Source organism: Anser brachyrhynchus (genome assembly GCF_964034855.1).
Source record: "Anser brachyrhynchus genome assembly, chromosome: 2".
Classification (NCBI taxonomy): Eukaryota; Metazoa; Chordata; class Aves; order Anseriformes; family Anatidae; genus Anser; species Anser brachyrhynchus.
In genome coordinates, this window is record NC_137695.1 from 62,628,436 (window position 1) to 62,654,326 (window position 25,891).

General features: G+C 38.5%; 2 protein-coding genes across 28 annotated transcripts in view; one reads left to right on the forward strand and one right to left on the reverse strand.

The window, feature by feature from the left end:
• Window positions 1–25,891, reverse strand: part of PDE1C (phosphodiesterase 1C) — a 396,700-nt gene that overhangs the window by 20,816 nt on the left and 349,993 nt on the right. For all 27 annotated transcript variants that reach the window (XM_080582959.1, XM_080582939.1, XM_080582961.1 and 24 more), the window contains 4 exons: window positions 23,356–23,476; window positions 22,429–22,604; window positions 17,621–17,917; window positions 14,301–14,375 (listed from right to left, as the gene is read on the reverse strand). In XM_080582959.1, the coding sequence (XP_080439085.1) occupies window positions 14,301–14,375; window positions 17,621–17,917; window positions 22,429–22,604; window positions 23,356–23,476 (669 nt within the window). The remainder of the gene's footprint in view (window positions 1–14,300; window positions 14,376–17,620; window positions 17,918–22,428; window positions 22,605–23,355; window positions 23,477–25,891) is intronic.
• Window positions 12–25,891, forward strand: part of LOC308191028 (uncharacterized protein) — a 41,767-nt gene continuing 15,887 nt past the window's right edge. Inside the window, exon 1 of the mRNA XM_080583005.1 lies at window positions 12–13,187. Coding sequence (XP_080439131.1) covers window positions 12,079–13,086 — 1,008 coding nt within the window. The 5' untranslated portion in view covers window positions 12–12,078 and the 3' untranslated portion in view covers window positions 13,087–13,187. The remainder of the gene's footprint in view (window positions 13,188–25,891) is intronic.

The following is a 25,891-nucleotide window of genomic DNA, read 5'->3' on the forward strand; positions in this document are numbered from 1 at the left end:
CTAGGAGCAAATAACAGCAAAAGACACTATCAGAGCTACACATTCACAACAGAAGGAAAAATATCCCTGTGAGAAGCTTGTCAGTATTACTCCTAGCCATAGGGTAATAACGGGCTGTCTTCCTGTACAAGGAACTTCTGACAAGTCAGGTATCTAGAGACAAGTTATTTACGAAACCATCTCTCACAGCAAAGATACAATATAAAAATATTCAGGACCCACTTAAGAGTTTATATTTGCCTTAAATAATTAAATTCCTTGATCTCTTGAGAAACATAGAATGATTAAATGGAGCTAATAGAATTAACTCTTTGGGTGAATACTACCAAATCCCCTGGCTTCAAAATTAGGCTATATTTGACTATGTTAACCTGAATAATGATAGGTTGATTTCTATATAGTTATGCCACAAAGGAATCTTCACAATGAATAAATCGCCTTGAAGAAGAAATATGGGCAAGAAACCTTCCTCACACCCTTCTTAAGGAATCCTCTGGAAAAGCTTCCAACAGGAACATGAATATTTTACTCTATATTGGCCAAGCCAGTTTCTCTGAGTATGCCTGACACTCTGCTTAGCTACTGTTACTCTAACAACACTTATGTCAGCAGAGTTTGAAAGTGCATTTGAAAGAATCTCTCAGGCAAGGAGTCTCAATCCAGGGACAGATGAATTTACCTGCAATGCTGTGCATGCCTCAGAAAATGTGATCATATCACAGTCTCTTTGTGTCCCTTTCAGAAAACCAGCTTCTCTTCTCTTCAAGAATATGCTTTTGGCTTATTTAATTATTTATTTAAGCAAAGGCAAAAAGAATCAACAAAACAAATATCTAAGATTTTGCTGCTAGATTGCATCATCTCTAATGCATAGCAGTGGCTCGACTTGGTATCATTTTCTTCTACCATGTAGTTAGCAGGGAATCTTCTTTCAGGATGGTCCCCTGTAAGTTGCTACAACAATATCTTGCTCACTGATGTGAGTCTAAAGACACTGTTGTGAAGAATTAAGCTTTTAGCATTTCACTGGATTTATTTAGACTGAGTTGTCACACTGCCAGCACTACAGACAGTGGTACTTCAATGGGCAGTAGCAGCAGCCATAACAATAGTGCTACACTTTCTTGATGTCTCCCATCTAAAAAGTTCGGCCTGATTTACTGTCATTAATAGGATCATAATAATTCTGTGAGATGTATCATTAGACATATTTAAAAGAGAAGATACTGACCCAGAAGGAAAGGTAATCATTTGGAACATGTCCAGTAAGTGGAGTAAATGACAGCTTTGGTCATTATTTCTGAATCTTTTAAATGATTTGCTGAATCACAGCAGGAATCTGAAGCAGAGCTCAAAGTACCACCAAAGTCTCCCTTTCTTATGCTATCCATACTTACAAGACTTTTAACTCCTCCTATCCCTTTTAATGAAACACGGATAAATGTGATGTTTTCTTCCAGACTTCAGAAGTTCCCTGCAGAGAACTGAGTCATACATTGCCTTTTGCTTCTGTCAGCCACATCATCAGCTTCAATGAGAACATTTCAATACAGCATTTGCTTTAAATTGGTTTTCTATTTGGTGGAGCAAATGTTTTGGCTTGCTGGCTGAGTTTCCCTTTGGATACAATGTAGGTTCCCTAAAACTACCTTAACTTTGGATATGATTCAGCCTCTTTTTCATTTTAGCACAATAGATCCAGTGCAAGTATTAATACATATTAACGGAGGTAATTGAAAGAGGAAAAAGAATAAATATTCAGTGCTCTGTACACTGGAAGACTTGTAGATCACTTGGCATATATTGAAATTCATTAACTGAAATAGCCTCATCTGAATACATGTTTCTGTCCTTCAGTGTCACTGTTGAGTTTATTTTGTTTGTCAGGGTTGACTATTGGCCCTCCCCTTGATCACAAACGAAATGCCAGTGACTTCTACAGCTCTTCACGAGATACCAGATCCCACTGCAAGAATATGAAGTCCATTTCTGCTATCAGCTTGTAGTTAACACTAGGGCTTTTTTAACATGCTCTTTAACATGTGCTCTTTGGACTACAAATATATATTTTTACTATGTTACTATATGGTCTGACATACCAAAGTGAAAATATACTACATTTGTCTTTTCCTTCACACAGCATACAACTGTATCCGTACAGCAAGGAAGCTGGCTGTCAGTTTTGCACAATCAGTGATTAATCTCACACATTTGCCTCTCTTTTTGTGACAAAACAAATGTTTTGGAGTCCAAGGCCTTGCAAGAACTACCCATTTTAACAGTTGGCATTTATTATGCCTGTCTAATGCAAACTTGCACAATCTGCTACCCAGTTGGAGAACAGGAACAGAGCCCCAGACGCATTTCGGCTGAGGTGAGAGTTTAGACTGACTCAGGAACTACACCTGCTTTGTAATGACTCATGCTCCTCTCCAAGCACACATCTCAGGTACTGTGCTTGTTGGGCCAGCTGGAAGTATAGAGCTGACCTCTCTCCGTACTGTTTTTGAAGGTGGCTGCTCTGCCAACCCAGCCAAGCGCCTGCCCTTTCCCTCCATCCCTTCCTCCCGAGTTGCTGAAAACAAAGTGCTTCCAGTGGAGAGCTCAAAACAACTCCCCGTGTCCTCCTATGCAGGGCTACGCTGTGAAGGCAAGACTGAGCCCCACGGTTTCCAAGTTTCATTTAAAAGAAAATTCTGCTATCTTATCTCCTAAAAACTGAATGCTGAATGTAGGCTGCAGGGCAGTATGATGTGGAATAAGGATTTAGTGTTTTTGTTTGTTTGTATGATTTTTCCATAAACTACTTAGCTTGCTTTGGAAAGCACCAAGACCACTTCCAACGTGAATGTCAAGTTTGTGAGGTTATTCCATCGTTCCTATTTCCTTTTCTTAAATATGTTTCTCAAATGTTTTCCTTAAACGTTACAACCATTTTTGATAATGAGGGAAGCACAAGATGATATCACAGACATCCAGGATTTTACATTCAGACTTTCTAAGAAGATTGTGGCAACCTTGCAGTTCATTTGTGAAAAAGAAGTGCTTAGCATGTGTGAATACTTATCCGTTTGGCATGCTGTGTGAGCACTTCTACAGGATAGCAGAACCCCACCACACTGACAAATAACTCTGCCCTTGAGGTACTACTACCCCAACATATTTTTGAGTTTCTGTTTTAATCATGGAAAAAGCTGAGGAAGAGAGCCTCAGTTAGTAGTATTCATCCTTATTTAACCCCCTACGGGGGTAACTTGTCGTGCTTTTATGATACGAAATCATAAAGATAGCAACCAACAATTTCAGCATACAATTACTTTTAAATGAACATTTTTGTTTTTTGTATACTTTGTTCTTGAAAATTTAGGGGAAAAAAAGAACCCTACAGGTTTTCTCATTTCTATTAAAATCATTGCATCCCAGTAACAATAGTGTATAACACTGACTGTCAGTTTTATGTTCTAACATAAACAGCAGATATCAGAGGGGTTTCACCTGAAGCAAAGTTAAATATGCAAAGTTTATGTGCACAATGACTCTATAGCCTGAAAAGGGAGAGCTGTGGGAAGAATCTAATAAAAGGCAAATGAAATTGTGATAGGCATTGAGAAGGTGAACAGGGAACAATTATTCACTGCTTTTTATAGTGCAGGAAGGGGGTTATCAAATGAAGTTATCAAGCAGTAAACTTGAAACAAATAAAAAGATGTGACTTTTAATATAATGCCCACTTAAATTTTAAATTATGTTGCCTCAGAGTGCCCAGTACACTAGTGAACCAGGACTCAAAGGATAATTAGACAAAGTAATGGAAAAAAATCCATCAGAGGCTATTCAAGTCAAAGATTTGTCCTCTACCTTGTTCCTCTGAGGAAGACAGAAAGTTATAGAAGGAAGGTGTTGCTCTGTCTTTATTATTTCTTCATTAAAATCTCTGCTATGAAGTGTTGTAAAGTAGGTGATGGAAAGCTAAAGAGACTTTTGGACTGACCCATCAACATTGAGTATTTGTAGGAAAGCTGATATCGTATTTGAAAGTAGTCTCTACCTTCACTTATTTAAAAGAAAACAAAACAAAACCCCTCACAACAGATTTTAAAATATTGCATAAAACTGAAAAAAAAATAAAAAATCAAATGCTCAAATTTTGAAACAAAATATAGAATTTCCCAAACAAGTAAAAACTTGCATCAAACATCACATTTCTATGAAGCTCTTTCCTGAGACACATTTTTTTCCCAAATTTCCAGCATTCATGGAAGTTTAGAAATACTCAGACTGCTTAAAATTTGGAATATAAACCCACTTCTTACTTATATTTCTGACACTTCAAATACAATAAACTTTAATCACAACAGATAAGCCTAGTTTTTTTAGAATAATACTAATTCAAAGCCTGTTCTCTCCCCACCTTCTGCTCTATCCAGGCACTGGGGGAAATGACAAAAAAAATGACAAATTGTTGTATGGCAACCAATGTCATAAAATGATTACTACTGATGCAGTGCAAAATGAGGGGAAGTAACAGTCTGAGTAAATGTGTCTCAGATAACCCATAATCCAAAATGAAGTTATCCTTAATACTACAAACAGTGCAAATATTTTCAGCTGGTGGTGCAGATCACTAAACAATTTCCATAGGACCCTGTCATCTGTTTAATTTCTTTTGTTGACTCACTCAGCATCTTGCAGGAGTGACCCCTTCATTTTATGAGCACCTCCCCAAAAGCCTGGGTATTTCTTGTCTCCCCTGAATGTTAAAATGTGCTCAGTTGTACATGTCCCTGTCTGAGAAGCACTGTTACAGCTACTTCTGGAGCTCTGAATAAAAGGAAGATGTCCAAAATCTGAGTGCTCAGTTCTCATTACTGGATGATTCTTTCTCCTGTTAAAACCATTTTGAAAGCATTTTTAAAGAAAATTAACAAGAAGAAGAAGTAAATTCTGCATAGTTATGCTATTCTCTCCCTTCTGTTGCATCAGAGACGAATGAGGCCTAAGAAACAAAGTTCAGAAGATCAGTGAAATAAAAAACAGATACATATTACAAGTTAATTAATCTCCATTATCTGTCTTTTTTATGGATGAGAAATTTTGTAATGATTATTTTTTCCAAAGGGAACAGAATATTACTCGAAGGTACATGAGTCCTGTTTAAACCAAGGGAAAGAAATATATAAATACTGTTGGGAGAAAATTTTAAATACTTGTTTTGTAACTGAATTTAAATACCATCATTCTAATTTAGCAGACGTCCCAAGTGCTTAACATTTATGTTGCTGAGGGGGAAAGACATTAGCATAGGAAGTATTCTGATTTTTGAGTTTTGGCACATAATTATCCCTAAATCATTCATGACTTCAAACAATTTCTATTCCTGTTCACACTGATCTTGAATTTTATGTTTGCTTGACGGCTTGCATTACACTTGACCTGAAATCATTTCAGTGATGGAAGAAAAAGATTAGTTTTGTTTTAACATATGTTGTATGATTACTAGTACATTATAGACATACTTAACTGCAGAGAAAAGAGCAATGGATACATTGGCAAAAGTTTGGTTACACCAAATACATTTGAATTTCCTAATGAAGCATGTAGGAAAGAAATTAAACACTCACTATGCAAAGAAGCCTACAGGAAAAAGTGCAAAAGCTTATTCTACATTTGATAATCAAAAATAACTCAAACCTCTGAACACATTTGAGGTAAATGCTAGATCATGTTTTTCATAAAAACCTGTTCTGTCATGGATGCAAACTAAAACCTTAGTGCTTTTCAAGTCACAAAAGGGATGAGCTGCACAGGCAGAATGATAATTGAAGCCTACAAAGTTTTCAGGCAAAGATACGAGTAAGACGTATGAGGAGCGGCTGAGGTCACTGGGCCTGTTCAGCCTGGAGAAGAGGAGGCTGAGGGGGGAACCTCATCGCAGTCTACAACTTCCTCGCAAGGGGGAGTGGAGAGGCAGGGGACCTATTCTCCGTAATCACCAGTGATAGGACCTGCGGAAACGGTGTGAAGCTGAGGCAGGGGAAGTTTAGGCTGGACATCAGGAAGAGGTTCTTCACCAAGAGGGTGGTCGCACACTGGAACAGGCTCCCCAGGGAAGTAGTCACTGCACCAAGCCTGTCTGAATTTAAGAAGCAATTGGACTGTGCACTTAAGTCACATGGTCTAAACTTTTGGGTAGACCTATGTGGTGCCAGGAGTTGGACTCGATGATCCTTATGGGTCTCTTCCAACTCGGGATATTCTATGATTCTATGACTCTAAGAATTTTGTAATTAGCACTGAGCAATTAATTGCTTCTTTGAGTGACTAAACTGAAAAATTAGGATAATTCTTAGCTCTGGGTCAGACAGAAGTAATTGCTTTCTTTCTCTCATGGCAAGAAAAAAAAGTTGGGGAGTGTTTTTTTTTGGTGCATGGGAGGGGTGGATAGGAAATGAAAGATTCTTTCAACAAGTCCCAGGTTGTGATATTAAGAATACCTAAGAAGCAGTTCAGAAGCAGAGAAAAGAATGAAACTAGAGATGGATTGATTAATGATAATAAATAATAAAGATTGCTATTAGGGTATTAGAGTCTCAGAAAACTAACCTGTAAAGTGACTCTCCTTTTTGTCCAGGTTCTGCAGACTGAGCAGGACATACTCAAATACTGTCAGCCCAAGGGACTAATGTCTCTTTGCTTCTGCACCAGAGAGAGACCAGGCGCAAAAAGCAGAAGTCATGAAAGTACCCACCCATCAAGCACTGAGCTGGCAGTTTATAGAGTGGAGTCTTTACCTTTGGATTTCCATTCTGTTGATTTCTTCCCTCTTCTTAATGCTTCTACTTAAACTACCTTGTCAGAGTCCTTGTTTAGTAAGATACCTATAGCTGGTCTGATCAAGTTGGAAACTAGTTGTTCCATGCAGAACAGACAAGGTAAAAGCTAAAAATCACTAACCTCTTTTGAGGAGCTATTTAATATTCTTCCTTCCCTTCAACCGTTCCCATAAGAAATGATCTTGTTTCTCTTTTGCGACTAAGTGTTGCACAGGGAAAACACGAGGCCTGATTGTTACTGGATTGAACATAAGTTTATGGAGGGAGGGAGCAAGAAGGACTGGCCTCTTGCTGAAGTAAAACTTTCTATACATCGTTGCACATGCAAATTATCCTAAATGGGGTAAGGACTATAACAGAAGCAAGATCACAGCTGCATTCCCTGAATGGTGCAATAAAATGGTTGATGGTGCAAAATCAAGGATGAATTTCCACAATGTACTGCACAAGTTACACATTTCCACTATACCTCTAGTGCCGTGGATGTTATCCCTGAGGAGCTATCTCTGAATGGAACTACATCCAAAGAATAAAAGGTAACCTGAAAATGCTCCCTGTGAAGTTAGCTATTCAAAAACACACTTAGGTACCTACTGATTTTTTTACACCATGCATCTGGATACTCCAAATATTCACATGAATCTGAAATTAAACCAAATGCCACCTCTGAGTTTGCAACTTGTCACACAATCCACATTCTGTGACTTTATGTAAAGCAGAAGTAAAAATCAATCAAACTTTTGGACCAAGTCCTAAGGACTTCCTAAATACATGGCATGGCTTGAACTATGGTCCTGGAAAACAAGCCGAAAAAGAGACACATAAAAGTCTCAAAGGAAAACCAGGTGCTTTCCATAAGATTTACACATAGAGTCGTGAAACAAACAACTTGCAAAAACATACGCATATTTATGCAAGGTAGCTCTCCATGTCTTCCCTGTATTCTCATCAAGTATGCATGCCATGGTGATGTAATATTCCTGAAGTGAGGATGCTAACAATGTATTTTGCATTTAGCTTCAAAGATCGCATCACATCATGTTCATCTTCTATTTAATATTAAAAGTGCATAAAAGCTTCTCAGAATACATCCGTCTATGCAAATTCCAACTTGCCTTAGGTGTCACTTGCTAAATACAACACACTCATTTTTTTAAAAAAGAGCACAGAAAGGATTTTAAAAGAACAGAAGGTTTTTCTCCCTCCAACTATCCTATTTTGCACTACTATGGAGCAATTGTTCAGCAGAGATAAGCTATGGTGAAATACATCCTTTTGGATTGGAAAATGTCCTCATGCATTGAGGCAAGCTTTTCCAGAGGACAGTATACAATGATCTCCAATTTCTGATCTAGGGCAATAACCTCTAATGTAATTCAGATAACAGGCCATAAAAGAAGAAGAGGAAGGAAATTGTCGTTAGAAATAGTCTTCAACTATTGTAACTCCAGTTTGCCACTGCTGCTGGATTCTAACATACAATATCAAGAGCACTACGTAACAGAAAGGAGTCCAATATGTTGGCGTTACAAACTGAAAAAGGCTTTTTGCTTCTGACTATACTGGAGAAATCAGCCTATCTTTCTGAATAGCAATAGAGATGGCTCTAGTATGTATATGACCAGAAATCTACGTTTTTACCTATATAGGTGAATGTTCATTTATACACTTGCATAGCCTCATTTAAAACAACATTGGCATTAGGCAGATTACAGGATCAGGACTTTGTCAGAAGTCCAAGTGTTCATTGCTATGCATTGGTCTTGCCTAGATCAACACATATAATGCACTACTGAAAACTCTATCTGCAGAAGGCTGCAAAGACAGATAATTATTAATTGGCTGAACAGCTTTGTGAAAAGTTGCATTCTCCTTGACTGAAGCTGGGGAGAATCATGTTAATTCAACTATATTTGCAGTAAATGTGAAGCCATCATCATGGCTCCATGACATCACCATTACAAGTTCTCTCAAAAAAATTCCTACACCAAAGGCATTCTCAGATAACAATGCTCTGTGGCAGCTACTCTGCCATCACAAACACTTGATTTTTGGTACCAGCAAGGACAGAAAGAGATGAAGGTCCTGTACTTTACCTTTCTAATCAAGGAATTTTGCACTTGCTGATCAAGGAATTATTGTCAAGAAAAATTAAGACCAAAAGACAGCTCTATGGGTTGGCATGGGCAATGTACTGAACCTTAGGAAAGGCTTTTTACTGCTGTTAAGCAACAGCATATTTTAATAAAATCGAAAGAAGCTAAGGTCTAAATTTCTGGTAAGCCTGTTATGTACTCTTCATAGAGACTGTACATTCAAAAGGATTTATATTATAAATTATATTATATTAATTATATCATATTGCTTATATTGTATTATATATCATATTGTATTATATTGTATTATATTATTTGCTGTTGCACTGCAGAGAGGAATGTGCTATTGAAACGCAGGGTTATGATCTGACCACGAGGTGGGAGCATTGCACGTCACACATACCTAGTGCATGTTAGGCTTTCTGTGTACATACTAGCACTACAAGAGATGAGTACAAATATCCCATATATTGCTGTGCTGCAACCTGCAAATTTGCTTGTTACCACTAGAATAAGTTCCCAGGACAAACACCAAAAAAATTAACCTTCTAATTTTCTGTAACTCCTAGCTGAGAAAGAATAACAGAATAAAATGTATTGAATTGGTGCCTAGAACAAAGAGTTGCACTGAAAACTTTATATTAACACTACAGAAACTTTTCCCATTAGGGAAAAAAAATGAGGGTAAAGATAACCCATGAAAGTGAAAAAGAAGGTAAATAATTTCCTCTTTTATTGTAAGTTTTGTTAGTAGAAAAAAAATGCAGAAATAAAGTTTGTGAATGTAGAGAAAAACAATTACATGCAACTGCTTCCAATTTTCCATTCAAAGTGATGAAAAGCAACAATTTCACATAGGAAAATTAGGTTTTCCAAAATGGTTTTAAAATGTTCTGTCCCATGGGAAACATTTGATAATGATGTTGATGCTGATGACCAGTGCTGATGATGTCTCTGATAGGACTGTGTCTTTATATGGAAATGGAAGCCCCGTATCTCTTTTCTTGGAACTGAAGGTAAGGTCAGTACTGAATAACAAGCAGTATGTCCCGGAGAAAAAAAAACAGTAACAAGAAGATTAGAGGACACTAGCCTACGTTTGAGAGACTTGCACAGGATTTTGAAGTTTATACTGCAGTCTAAGGCATGATCACAACTTACACAGCCATCCTCAAGCTAGCTTCAAAGTAGTTGGCTGGGGTACTGATAGACTCAGTTATGTGAAGCTCTGTCGAGATGCATACATTCCTGGTGTCTCAGAGAGCCTGATCACTGTTTCTGGAGGCATGCACACTTATCTGTTTGTGGGTAGCTTAAAGGTAACTCAGATACATTGCACCTCTTACTTCAGTGTAGGCATGCCACTTCAGCGTCTGTGTGTCCACATGGGATGTTTATTCATATTTCCTTGGCCACTTTGTTTGCCATGTAGAAGGATGAATATGCTACAAATGATTTAGCATGTCTGTATTCCAGTTACAACATATTAAAATAAAATTTTGTATATGCTCAAAAAGTAAATTGGGCACAGATCCTGCAAAGATTTATGCACTCTGTCTCCCCTAGATGAAGGTGCACAGCAGGACAGAGTGGCTGACTGACCAAAGCTGGATGCAGGGCTCTAGCTGATGCTAATGGGTGGTAAAGAGAAGGAAGAAGTAGGATGTGATAAATCTACACAAATGGGCACCTGTTTGAACTAAATATCCCTCAGCCACTAACACTCAGAGGCTGTTATACCCAAGTATCAGGCTTGATGCTGCTAGAGCCCAGGCTGAATTTCACCCACATGCAATCTACATGTAGTGGGAGAATTATAGTAGATCTATCTTTCTAACTCCCCTCTCTCCCTCTTTCTTTCTCTCTCTTTTTTTTTTTTTTTCTAGCACATGAAAGACCATATACCAGCTTGTGAGAAAGCACATGTTTAGGTAAACATTTCAGTAGTCTGCAAACAGTTATATATTATCTATGGATAATGTTCCTTTCTCCACATCCCTCATCACACGGCTGGTAAGGAGATTTGCTCTGGAGAGAGCAATGGACAGAAGAGCTTTTACATTATTTGTCAAAACAGAAGTGCCACCCTAACTCTTTCCTCTTTAATGCACATCATTCACAATTTTTCCCCCTTATTTTTGTCAATGAGTTCATTAGTTATAATCTCTCTCTACAGTTTCTGACTTAAAAATGTTCAGCCTACAAATTGTCTTTGCTTGGTTACAGTTGCTTATTCACAGTAATCAACTGGTCCCACTGCACTGGTCTTTTCCCTTGGGGGATGAGCAGAACGTTTCCTTACAGGAGAAAAACAGTCATTAAATAACTAACAGCACACAAAGATTGGCAAATTGGAAGTAAACAAATTCACAACCTCACTCTTGAAGTCAGCATGAAACTCACCTCTTTGTCTTCCAGCCTGACTAAATAGATGCCCCTAATCTTTCCAAGAGCCTGAATGCAAGCCTTCAAAGCTAACTTGACCCTTAAATTTAGGGATTCCCAGGTCTACTTTCCTGGCTAGGCTGATACTCCTGCACCTGCATAGAGAAGCTCCAAGCTTTCTGCATGTACCTTATCCTGCCAGGGCTGCAGTCTTCTAGCACAGCCTCTGCTCTGCCATCACCCACTGCAATGGGGTGCCACTCTACCCACTGTTCTTTCTGGGGCCATTATAGTTACATAAGGCAGTGCACATATTCATGATCTCCTGAAGAGCTCTTAATTTCTGCATCCCTGAAGAAAGAGTTGTGAAAGGTACTTGTTCAAGACAGTCTTCCTGACAGACACTTATCTAAAGTATGTAAATAATATGACTTTCTAACAATATAATTGAGTTTTCTTAAACAATTGCTGCTAAGGGAGCTCTGTAAAAAAAAAAAAAAGTCCATATTTATGTGTCTGAAATTAATACGTACTCGTGGATGAATTGTTCTACTTTTTTTTTTTTATTGAGTTATCACATTTTCTTCTTATTTGTCATTTTGCTAGAGGAATAAGAATGTTAAGTAATTTCTTACAAGGAAACCATATAAATAAACTTAAAAACATTCAGCCTACAAATTATCTTTGCTTGGTTACAGTTGCTTACTCAAGGTAATCAACTGGTCCCATTGCATTGGTCTTTTCCCTAAGGAGATGAGAAGAAAATGTCCTTGCAAGAGAACAAACAGACATTAAACAGCATGCAACAGCACACAAAGACTAGCAAGGGATTTGCAACTTACATCCCAAGTGATAAGATGAGAGGAAATGGCCTCCAGTTGTGCCAGGGGAGCTTTAGGTTGGATATTAGGAGAAATTTCTTTACTGAAAGAGTTGTGCAGCATTGGAATAGGCTGCCCAGGGAAGTGGCTGAGTCACCATCCCTGGAGGTCTTCAAGAAATATGTAGGTTTAGAACTTAATAAGAACTTAATTGATCTGGATAGGCTGGAGCGATGGGCTGAGGTCAACTGTATGAAGTTCAACAAGGCCAAGTGTCGGGTCCTGCACCTGGGGCGCAACAACCCCAAGCAGAGCTACCGGCTGGGAGATGAGTGGCTGGAAAGCTGCCTGGCCGAGAGGGACCTGGGAGTATTGGTTGATAGTCGGCTGAATATGAGCCAGCAGTGTGCCCAGGTGGCCAAGAAGGCCAACAGCATCCTGGCCTGCATAAGAAGCAGTGTGGCCAGCAGGTCTAGGGAAGTGATTTTGCCCCTGTACTCGGCTCTGGTGAGGCCGCACCTTGAGTACTGTGTTCAGTTTTGGGCCCCTCGCTACAGGAAGGACATGGACGTGCTCGAGCGAGTCCAGAGAAGGGCGACCAAGCTGGTGAGGGGTCTGGAGAACAAGTCTTACGAGGGGCGGCTGAGGGAGCTGGGCTTGTTCAGCCTGGAGAAGAGGAGGCTCAGGGGTGACCTTATCGCTCTCTACAGTTACCTTAAAGGAGGCTGTAAAGAGGTGGGGGTTGGTCTGTTCTCCTACGTGCCTGGTGACAGGACGAGGGGGAATGGGCGAAAGTTGCGACAGGGGAGTTTTAGGTTGGATGGTAGGAAGTACTTCTTTACCGAAAGGGTTATTAAGCATTGGAACGGGCTGCCCAGGGAGGTGGTGGAGTCACCATCCCTGGAGGTCTTTAAAAGACGTTTAGATGTAGAGCTTAGCGATGTGGTTTAGTGGAGTACTTAGTGTTAGGTCGGAGGTTGGACTCGATGATCTTGAGGTCTCTTCCAACCTAGAAATCTGTGATACTGTGATACTGTGATACTGTGAAATATGTAGGTTTAGAACTTAATAGCATGGTTTAGTGGTGGATTTTAGCACTAGGTTAAAGATTTTACTACATGATCTTAGAGGTCTTTACCAAACTGAATGATTCTATGATTCTAAACACAGCATCATTCTAAATTGCAGTGCTTACAATGAGGTTGTCTTTCTCAACCAACAAAATAAAGTACTGAACTATTTATGTTTAAGGATAGCTGTATTTCAGTTGATTTAACTGAGACATATAGAAAGGAAACCTTAGTTCTAACATTTGTTTCCATTTATTTTGCTATCCAATACTTAAGCAATCACTTCAGGAGCAATAAGGGGTCAGATATTACCTCATAGCCCTGTGGTGCACAGCTGAGGAGGTGCAAAAGAGGAGGCATGCCATAGACTTTATAGCTGTTCTTCTCCTTTGCTGAGGCTACTAAAAGATCTATGGACCTTTAACATAGGCTTAGGGCTATGTGAAATTATTTCCAGATGCCCAAGAAACTGTCCTACAGCTTGGATTGCTTCAGTTCAACAGCGCTTTATCAATATTCCTGTCCTATAGCATCCTTAATATGGCCTCTATGCTTATTCCTGCTTGTTTCCCATAAATGTGGTTCAACAGCACTTGGCAAATTCTCCCTCAGACAATTAAGTCAAGAAAGCTCTGTGATTGTATTGGTGTAATGTAACATGCAATCATAAAAGACAGAGACATTTTGTGCAGGGTTTTTCTTAGGTTTGTGTTTTGCATCCCCCATGCAGCCTGTCTTCACTGAGAGCAGACTGTGGCGCAAAGAAGCTCAGAAAGATAGAACCTCACAAATCAATGTTTCCTATTGAGCAACTCCAGTAATCCAGGATTTTTCTTGAAGGCACTGCACAGAAATTGATTGATAAGGAAGGTGGTTTACTAACAGAACAACTAAGTGGTGCTAGGCATGTGAAAGAAATAACTTTTAGCTCAGAATGCCCCAGTGGTTTCTGTCAGCTCTAATGGCTGTTTCTGTTAAATCTGTTTCTGGTTACCACACATTTTTTTGGTTTTAGAATAAATTATGGATGTTTATAAAACAAAAGAATGCATATAGAAATGGGTGACAAAATGTAGTGAAATTTTAAGTCCTTACCATCTGTTTTCTTTGTTTCATTTCCCACATTAGACTGATCTTTTTTGTCTGATTTGCTGTCTTCCTTTAATTCACCTAGAAAGAAGCAATAAGAAATACTATAAGCATTATAATGCAGACCGTAGTGTATTAATGTCTGTAACCCAATCAAATTGCAACATCAAATAGAGATGTTCCTTAGGAGGAAGTATCACAATGAACTATGATTAACATATTATCATAGAATAATGCACCAGGCACAGTTTTTCCGACTCCTACTGAAAATCAAGCTTCACAATCTCCTTTTAAATTTATTCTAACTGTTAACACTTCTAAGTGCACATTCAAACTCATACTTCCTCTGGCTGCATGTAGGCCATTAAAAACATGAACACCACCTTCACTTCAAAATCAGGAATCTTAAAAAAATATGCTTTTAAAAGACTGAGTAAAACCCTGTGAGACTTCATCATATATCTCTGCATTAAAGAACCACCTTAGATATCCCAAACAGTCCTACATAATTTTGTCACACTTTCTCTTACCAGTTTTCTTTTTCCACAGACTCATTTAGGTTGGTCCTTTTATGCTGATAACAGGGAACAGACGAGCATCCTAGCATTGATCACTGGTTTTAGAGTCTGTAGCAAACCAGTAAAGCAAGGTCTTTGGTGTTACAACTGTTGATGCAGAGTGAAAATGGCAGCTGGAGCTGGGGTATATTTTATGAAGCCATGAAGGTTAATCAGAGTCGTTCTCATTTTATATTCTCTATTAGTCATACAGCAGAGCACATCAGACCTTCCCAGACTATTCCCTCACTGAATGAGAAAGTTTTGTTTCCAAATGCAGGAGCAAATAAAAAATAACTTAAAGGGACAGATCTAGTAGAACAGGGCTCATTTAGCTGTTGTGTCTAAACAGCTTCAAAGAAGGTCTCCTTCCTTCAGATGTCCAGAGAAGAAGCGACAGCCTGCACAAATGGGAGCAGGCATCCTGTCCTTCCCCCCAGAAAGGAATAGCAGTAAATTTGTGACCCACACCTCAACATGAAAAAGCTGTAATGAGTCTCACCTCAGAATTTTATAAATGTGAGTTGTACATTGCATAGCTGTATTAAAGTGATGCTTATTCCAGCTGTATTACTATTTTGTTATTACAACTACTTCATGGGCTTTGGATCAAGATTATAGGTATTGATATGTTATAAAGGACCCAATCTGCTTTCAAAACAGTTATGGCCAATGAATATTTATTTTTGGAATAGCCCCAAAACCAGAAATTGTAGAGAAGCAAAGTTTCTCTTTTCTACATTGTTCCCTAAGCACTGGAATAATTGTTATTCTTGTATGACAGAGAATTGATAACTGTCCAATTAAGTTTTATCATAGTATAACAGGAGAATGGTTTTGAAATCTTAAAATATTTAACAAGATGGAAAAAACATGTCCTGTTCAGTTCTCGTTTAGAGCCAAAACTTTCATGCTTTTCTTATTAAGCTCACTGTGTGTGAGAGAGAAAAATGTAAGCAGGAAGACAGGACAGACAGCAACTCCTTAGCTAATCATACTGCCACTGACTCAGGCTCCTTTGGAAAGTTTAATCTGAACAGAGATGTATGAGCAGCTCCAAGTAGGTCTGAGGTGTCTGCTTGAAAAAGGTGGCCTCTAAAAGGACATTGTCTTCAGGAAATGAAATGAAAACGTACCTAGCAAAGCACAGAAGTCTCTCGCATTCCCTCCACCATCATACAGCAGATGGTAATGATAAGCTAATAATGCTTTCTTTAACCATTGCCTATAGAAGTTGCTTGACCCTAAGTGTGTGTAGGTAATGATCATGAACACACACACACATATATTATTTCTCAGTTTGACGTCTCTGAGAAAGCACAAGGGCAGTGAGTGATGGAGAGAGAATTCAAACTCCTCTGATGACAATTTCTGAACTTTCATTGAATATCTTATTATGAATAGGGGACTTCTTAGTTTTGTAATATCTACCCTGCCATATTGCCAGCAGCAGAGCAAAACGATGATCATAATGATCTTTCTGAAAGGGATTACAAAGGCAGAGAAATAATAAGGTGAATACTTTACAATGAGATATTAACATATAGGCATAGAATAAAGGAAGCTGTGGTGCACCTAGAGATGTGAATGATAGATTTCATCAGTCTCCAAAGTCTCTGCAGTGATTGTACCTCATAAAGGCCTTCTCCCATAAATTAAGGAGCAGAATTTCTTTTCCTGAGGAAGACACTAATTTTCATAAATCATTATAATTCCTTTCAAAGCATTTTTGACACCTGCAGCAGAGAGACATTGCAGAAATAGGTACTGTCAAAATCACTAGAGCACACTTAGTCCCCGTATTGTTAGAAGTGTCTAAAACAAAGGATTTCAGAAGCAAAACCTGTTGCAACCTAAAGGGGATTTCATATGTCCCCAACCTTTTTGTCTCCTTGGGCGGCCCATTCCTGATCACCTGCATAACACTGTCTGAAGAAAAATCCCCATACATAACAGAGTATGACAGCTTATTTTTCTAAGAGAATGTTTCTGAGTCTGAACGTGTTGCTGTTTTGGGACTGGCTGACACTACCATACTGGTGAGAAGACTCATATACTGCCATCTTTTGCTAAAGGCCTAAGGGAGCAGGAGTTGGGGAGAGAAGGACAATGAAATGGCCCAGAGACAACTGATCTGTTCTCATGGGTCTAATCATTTCTTTTAATTGGTATGCAATATTCACTTTTGTCAAACTTTCTTTGGGTATAAAATGCGATTTTTATTTTAACTGGGTGTCAGTTTTCTGACAATAAATCTCAAAGGCTCATGTTTGCCCTAATAGAGTAAGGGAGACATAAATAAAATTGCACTTAAAAATAGGGGATGGGGGGAATGATCTTCTGTCCCAAAACATATTTACATCTGAAAATCAGTTAAAAGATAACTTAAATAGGCCTTAAAAAGCATTTATAACTTTTCCATCTCCTCTTTCAGTTAACCAAGTAGTGAAGCTATTCTTTGAACCACGACAATTTGTTTCAGCTTTTAAGTGTGTATCAAAACAAGCTGTTTCATTTCCATGAGAAAATGTTGCCCTTTCTGCCAAAAGCACCCAAACAGGTTTGACGAACCCCATCTTTTATGGAAAAATACTACTTGGGAGTTTATTTACAGTTTCCAATTCCCATACGGAGGTACCTACACCAACTTCTAGGAAAAGGCCCTGGGTCCGGGAACATCCTTTTTCAGGACACCAGTTGCTCCCATCTCTGAGGTGTGATAGTGGTTTTAGGGCTAGATTCAGCTTTCAGTGGAAGGAGAGAACTCACCATTCTGGACATGCTGCTTCTCTTCTCTCACTGTCTGATGAGAGTCCACCCCCTTATCTGTCCTAGGTGCATTTTTTCCTTGAGAGATTTCTTGTTTGATCATCCCAGTTTGCTGAGTCCCATTTACATGACTCTCATTGGAATCTGCATTTTTGTTTTCCCCAGGATTTGTTTCTTTGCTGTTCTCTGTCTTTGCTGCTGTCACATCTTCAGTTGGCTTTTCATCCTTTTCATCTGTTTTCTTTTCATCTGTTCCCTGATGAACACTTTCCTCTGCTTCTTTCTTAGCTTTTTCTTCTGCATCCTCAGCAAAGAGAGAAGCAAAATGAGAAAAGAAATCACGATTATCAGTCAATTTGACAAGAAGGATACAACTCACACATCTAAATCTACTTCAGCTTTTTACACGCAAACAAGCTTTACTTAGGTAAGTATAGGAATTGACTTGACAAGGGAAAAAGAGCACAGGAGAATATTTAAGAAAGTACTCTGAAAAAAAATATCCTATGTTGGCCTAACTGTATCTCATGTGCAGGTCCATTTTTTTAGCATATAAGGTTCCCCTTTGACAATGCAGTTCCTCAAAAATATTGAAAGACAAATTAAAAAGATCTATCAGCTATGTAAGGCTTTAGGGGCAAGGTTACCTCCATTCCTAACACACAGGAATTAGTCAAACCACATTTACTTTATCTCATGTTGTACCATGTAAGTCTAAGCTCTTAAAAAGCCTTGGTTCTTCAAAAATCCACTTTTTTCCTGCTTGTCCCAGGTTGCTTCCACTTCCAGCTTCCTAAGCTCTTAGTTTCTGCTTACTGTTATCATTTCTTTCTATCTCTGAACTTTCTTAGCAAACTAATATATTGCTACCAGTACCTGCTCTTCTATCCCCCAAAGTCTTGCAGTTAAACAGAAATTATGCAAAGATATAAACTCCAAAGCAAGTGTTAAACAACAGCAGTATGTCAAAGTACTGTCATTCAGGAAAAAAGAAAAAAATAATAATAAAAAGACAGAAGCCAATTTCTCCCATTCAAGCTACTGTTCTTGTTCATATCCAGGTCTTGGGTCCTGGTGCAACAGGACACGCTTATAACAGAGGTTACAAATTACTTTGGCTCCAGGTATTGAGACCACTACATTTCTTGCCCAGGTCAGGTACAGCAGACCTGCACAGACTCACCTGCAGGCCATAAACCCTGTGTGGTTTCCTGCGTTGCACTGGAAAGCAGGATGCAACCACAGACCCTCAGCACAGTGCTCAAGCTAATAAACATGGCTGGGTGTGCACAGCCTCTGGGGCAGACACTCCATAATTTTCTCCCTCTTTTCCACAATCACTAAAGAATTAATCTGCAAAAGCAACTGCGTAGCTTAGCACACGCTCAATTTGGAGTCTCATTCAGCTTCAGAACATATCTGTATCTGTAGTGAGACTAAGCATTCAGATGTGACTGCACTATAAAGCTCAGTATATCTCATATTGCCTGCATTCAGGATTTCAGGGTCTGCAATAGCCCTGCCCACCAATCAACCCATCATGGACAACCAATTGCACTCTATTTGTGATAGGAATCACAGATAGATGTATCTCCTGGTTTCTGAGAGATTGTGTAAGTTGATGAGCAGACAAGCAGATCCTGCAAATCAATGAGTAAAGTCTACATCAGTCCAATGGAAGCATTCTTGACACCTACAGGGAAGATGTTTTGGTCCTTACAGGAGCAGTGTCTTAGATACAAAGGAAAAATTACAAAAGAATTTGCAAGTGTCTTCTCAAATTCTTCTGATAAGTGAATCAGAACCAGTTTTGAGAAAAATGTACCAATGGGATACAAGAGAGAAAGGGGGAAAGCCATCTTTATAAGAAATGCCAATCTGTATTTCCTTGTCAGCAGCTGAAGTTAATTAATTTCTAAATGAATAAATTATGGCTCACATGAAAATATAATTAAATTAGATATGAGCCTCCCTCACTTTATTAATCATTCCTGAAATCTATGGTAGCTTCCATAGATAGCCCAGCTATGTATATTGATATTTTCCCTGGAGTCTCATGGTATTTACAAGGCTCTCTCTCATTTGAGGATCTGAAAAAAAATCTGCATTTTGCACGTGAACCACAAGAGAGAGATTCAGCTCAGGAGGCTGGGGCTTGCTACAGAACTGCTGGATGAGTGCCTCTTGTCAAAATTAGTGTCAGAAAATACTTTATCCACATGGTGCTTTGCACATCAGGGTGTTTGTTTATTCCAGGTTTTAATTTGTATCTATTTAATGAAGATCCTTTAAGCAAAAGAGCTCAGTAATAAACCTACTTACTTTGCCCACACAGTCCAATACATTTTCTATAAATACCACACTCGGGATAAAATAGCTCACTGATACATCTAGAGACAATGCCATTACCAAAGGGAATACAGTATTCTACACATTATACAACAATAATAATAATAGCAACAGCAATAATAATAATGATGATGCAGTATTCTACACATTATATAATAATAATAATAATAATAGCAACAGCAATAATAATAATGATGATGATGATAATATTTTTTCCTTCCCATCTGATCCCCAGTTGCTATTTTCTGTCAATCAACAGTTAAATGCTTTATCTGCCTGCTAATAATAATTCTTATTTTTATATTGGCAGAGCATCTTGATACATTGCTAGACTTCGGTTTGACAGGGGTCGGCAGTTTAAAGTCCTAGTGTGTGGAAGACCCTGCTGCATATGGCTAAGATAGGCAAGGCAGATGGAGGAGGGCTCAGAGACTTGCTGCAAGTCAGGAGCAAGACAGCAGGTGAGCAAAGGTTTTGATGCAAGGGCTCTGGAGTCCAAGAAGAGTTTCTTAGTCCACAGACCATCCAAAGGCGTGCTGAGACTTATGTTTATGTATATTTTTCAGGATAAAAAAATTAGGCATGCCTGTATTGTTAAATGCACCCAAAAACACAGAAATTATCTGAATGCCTATGAATTCAGATAAAAAGAAGCTGACAATGCTTTCTGAATCTCCTGTCCTTTAACTCATAAACTGGGTCTCTGATCAGAGCTATTGGTGATGAAGATTGGCAAAAAAAGTAAAGTTAATAAACAATTCAGGGCTAAGGGCTGTCAGAAGGGTAAAGATAAAATGCTTTACTTAAGGGTCCCCCATGTCTAATAATGCAGGCTGGTGTATGCTCCACTTTGAAGTGAACGAATTGTTTCATAGACTCTATCTTCAGGATCTGCTAGAAGGATTATTTCTTATGAGGTACTTAAAAATAAAACATTTTCCTCTCCAGTTAAAGTGTTAATAATCAAACACTTATTGGCAGGGTAATCTGTAAATAAAGAATATGAAATACTGCATTAAGGCATATTATCAGTAGTAGCATTAGTTAAGTAATGTGTGCACATCCGCTTGAATCATACCTTGACATTTACATGTACACATTTAGAAAAAAAGTCTTTATGCAAAGCAGTCGCTGCAAGTGGGTACAAAGCACATTTAAAAGTTAAATATCCAGAATCTATTATGATCTACTCTCTATATTTATTTATTTATTTCCCCATAGGTCTCATTTGCATGTAGGATTTTTATCTAGTAGATCCTTTGTAGATAAGCAAATATGTACAGCTCATGTTGAAGTGAAATACTTAAAAATAGTTAACTATATCGCCATCATTCACGCAATACTCATACTTTGATACAGTGACCGTATTAAATGCTTTGCTTGTTTGATTAGCTTGAATTTGTTTGGTCCAAAAAGAAAGGTAAAATAGTTAATATCGACTAAAAACCTAAAAAGTATTTAAAAAATAATAAATAAGGAGATTTTGAATTATGCTTTTGTTTTTATTTTCATAGAATGTCTAGAAAGGCTTTTCCTGAATGGTAAGTTTTAGTCACCCAGGAAAATTTAATTTGAATACATGCTTTCCTGCACCTTTAGACAAGCCTTTCAATTGGAGAGGAGCAATCTGCTCTGGCAGATGAAACAACTAAGCCAAATTTTCCATCAGCTCTAAAGACAGAGCCACATAAAACATTAAAATCAAATTCCTTCCATTTACATAAAACACAACAATTTAATTAAATAACGAGTTTAGTAACAAGCATTCAGCTCAGAGTGGACATTGTATCATGAAGAATTTCATGAAGAAAAAAAAATTAAACAGTGACACATTCTGCTTTCTTTTGTTCTAAAGCTTAAATGAACCATTTTTTTGTGTGTTTTTTTGGCTTCCCCCCACATAGAATAATGATATTGACTCCTGGTCAGATTGCAGCCAACACAGCCCTCATATTCTTCTGAAATATCTGCAGTTCTGCACAGATTCATGACATCATGAGCATACTTCCTAATTCTTCATCCAAGTTACGGCTGCAAATATGAAGCCTGACGTGAATCCAGAATATGTCGGCCTTTTCCCCTGAAGTGTCGTTCATACTTCTTTCAAACTTAACAGTGAACAATTGATAACCTATCTCTAAAAATGCTTTTACAGCTATTTTTGCACTCATTCTGAGTCTGACTCATGACTTTAGGGGACCTCCCTTACAGTTTCTTCTTTTTCGTCCCATTGTCCAAATCCTCTTCATTATATACACTTGCAACACACAGAAGCATATAAGGCACAGATGAGTCACAATATCCCTATCTTTCTGAATTCACTGTAGGTTGTTGACCTTGAAAAGCAGATTCTTTCAAACTAACAGTGCTTACTTGGAGAATAATTTGATTGAAGAAGAGCTTGAAGAAGAATAGGTCAAAATAATTTTTATTCTTTCACTGAGAAGTCTGGCTGTTACCTTTGGTGGCTTGCGCTTTCCATTTCTCCCGGTTCTGCTGCACCACCTCAGTCCAGGTGGCTTTAAAACATTTGAAGTCCACAGTGAGAATGGAGCAGTTGAGTGAGGCACTTCCTTCTGACCCAGTGCTCTTGACACTTGATCTTTTAACATCAGAGGGACTAATGCTATTCAGACTGGGACACAACATCACAAAACACAGCAGAAATCAGTAGCTTATACACCCAAATACAGCTAAGAAGAAATCATTACTGTAAGTCTAGATAACAGAGTCAAACAGAAAAAAATAAAGATAAGCTTTAATAGGTTCTCTCTCATAGTCCCCTCCTTCCCTCCTTCCCATCCCAGAGCAATCAATGTTAAAGCAAACAGCACAATCTGAGCCAGTATTAGAAATAAAAGGCAGCTTTTCTATTATTATTTTTTGGTATCCACAGTCCCTTAGAAAAAGAATCACTCAAAGTGTTGCCTTGATTATTTTTGTTGTGCATCTTCACTCCCTAAATATTCACTAACCCTAAATACTGTCAGTCAAGCGTGCAGATACTTCCCATTTCTCTTTTGTATTTCAAACACTTCTAGCATGTAGAAATGAGTGCCTCACAGTGACACTCTCTACCTTCTCTTTGATATTACTGACTGAGAAAGCACTGAAGTTTACCCGATCTACAAATGGCTACAACCATTTGTGTTTGCTGCCTTTGGAGGCATGGCTTAATTTCATGCCAGCTCCGCTCTTTGCCCTGCCTTGGGCTGGGGTTCCCCTGCAACAAAATCACATCACAAGGTGAGCTGTGGTATTTATTGGCAGTATGGACAACAGGCTTTAAACCACATGGCTGACATACAGTACAGAGGGAAAACCAGGGTAGCTGAGTGCAAGAGCAACAGATGTGGATTGAAGGGAGAGGATGCGTGGTTATTCACCTGGAACGCCTGAATCCGGACATGCCAGAGCGGGAAGCTTCATCAATGAGCGGTGTCACAATCTTCTCAGTCATGTCAGTTAGCACAGTAAAAGTGGGCTCCACGATGAAATCAATGAAACCTGATCAGAAATGTAAGCACAGCCAAGCAGGTGAAAGAAGGATTTCTGTGGAGGCACTGCTTCAGTGTTCACAGACAACCTCACCATGGAAGACAGAATAAAAAAATTATACTTCATTGAAAGAGGGATCAGCAAATACTACAAGACAAAAATGGAGTTACATGTCAACACCTGACCCAGAAGCCTGGGTATAGCATACAATAAAAGGTACCTCCTTAAACACTGGAAAGAACCTTGCAAATCAGAACACAAACAGATGCATCGGAATTTGTTTCATATGAGGAGTGTGATATTTAAGCCAAATTTTTAACGGATTTGGTTAAAACCCAGTTTCAGAAATGAAATCTCTAAAAGCAGAAAATTTATATAACAGGAATAATAACAGGAATAATATTGGTAAGCTCTGCTGGTGTGAAGTTATATACACACTTCCCTTACTGCATATCAGTAGGTTGCTGTGAATATTCTCTTCTCAGTGCTCACCCTGCATATTGTTACTGATCGTTATTCCACCCATTTTTGACATAAGTAAAGAAAAAAAAAATAAGGACCAAATCACTTCTACTTCAATATACAGTTTGGCAGAGACGGATACAACTCTGATCTGAATGTTGGGAAGGGCAGACGAGAGGGCCCTGTGGCCACAAACTCAAGAGATGAAAGAAAATCCAAGTTGCGCAGATAAAATGTGAGAGTGAGGGGCCTTCCCACAAATCCTTACTTAGGGCAAGAGCTATTTCTTATGTTCATCTTAACACTTCATTTGGCAAATTTCTTAGTGCTATAGGTAGCCAATGTCCTTAATATCTCCTAAGGCGATTCAGTTCTTTCCCTTCTGGACCTGAAGTACGGTATTGGGCTTTTAGTGGCTACTGATGTGTGAGAACCTGCAGTATTTTTATTTTATTCTACACTAGATGACCACGGCAATGTTGCCCATGATGGCAGGAAAAATCATTCAGGCCATGGTTTCCAGTTCTGTGTTAGCTCTGGGGCCTAAAGCACCAATTTTTGCTCTATTACTATGTATGTCTATGGACCAGATACCACATTGCTAAATTATCTTAATTCTGCCCCATTTTGCCAACACAAAACCACAACAGTAAGACATTTCAGAGTCTTCAGCCCCACCCTATGGTGGACTGATTTTTAATAACATTTATTCTTTATTTATTTGAATCTCCCAATGATGCTCATATAGAGTGGTATAAGGGTTGACGTTGTCCACATTCCATCATAATTCATATTGAATTCCACCATAAGTCATACAAACTACAGATTTCTCAGTCCATCCACAGATACTTTACAACTTCATTATCAAATACACTTCTCTAAACTGCTACCATACAGTCTTGAGATTGCTTCCAATTCAACGTGGGGTTTGGCTGAGAATTTTCCATGAAGTTAAAATAGAGTAGTAGATCCTCTAGGAAAAGATTATCAACTTACATTTTTAAAGATTTAGTAATTATTAACTATTAATTGGATGTTCATACAATTAAAATCTCTCTGACTGGATCATGATGTGTTACAGCACACACTGGTGATTCTGGGTGATAACAGAACAGTAAAAAGAGAAGAGACCTCATGAGCCAGGCACCTGCATATACAGATGCTTTGAGACACATATAGAGTGCAAAGCAGTTGAACATCCTTCCGGTTCCATTTCTCTTGTGTGATTTTTACTATATTTCTAAAATAATGGATAATTAAGTGTATTTTCATGTCTAGCCTGAATGAAACATTACTTGCAAGTTCTGTATATTCCGTATATTACACAGTATTTTGTAAACTGGGGGGAAAACGTTGTGCAATACCAAACCTTTGGTCTTATCTGAACATCTGAATCATGTGCCTCCATGACACTGGGACAGTCTTATCTATTCAAACTTACGGAAAAATAATTCCCTTCCTCCCTGGGTGTTAATCAGAAATGCATGCAATATGAAGCCACAACAGGAAACTGTGTACTAGATCACAATCCAGATAACCCCAACAAACTTCATACAATTTTTATAAACATTAGAAATTGTGCTGACTGATAACAGTATTAAGTGTGCCACAGGAACCCTGAGGATACTGAGAATTTTATTTACATGTGGGTGTGTCTGCCTGTCTATACATCTCTTGCATTCTCCTATTTTTTTTTTTTTTTACTTCTTAATGACCAAAGAAATCCAACCCATCATATCTTATCACTTCTGCTTGGCAAGTAATACCACTGCCAATTGCTTCATCACCACTAACAACCCTGAGACATGCAAATCTCTGATATCACGTGCATGACTGTGTCACTAACTTCAGCAATGGGGTGGTGGGATCCAGTTACTGAGAAACTTGCCATTCATGCATAAAAACAAAGTCCAGTTTTAAGTGTTAGATCTAAGAAATGAGCTTTCCCTAGGAGAAGTGTTG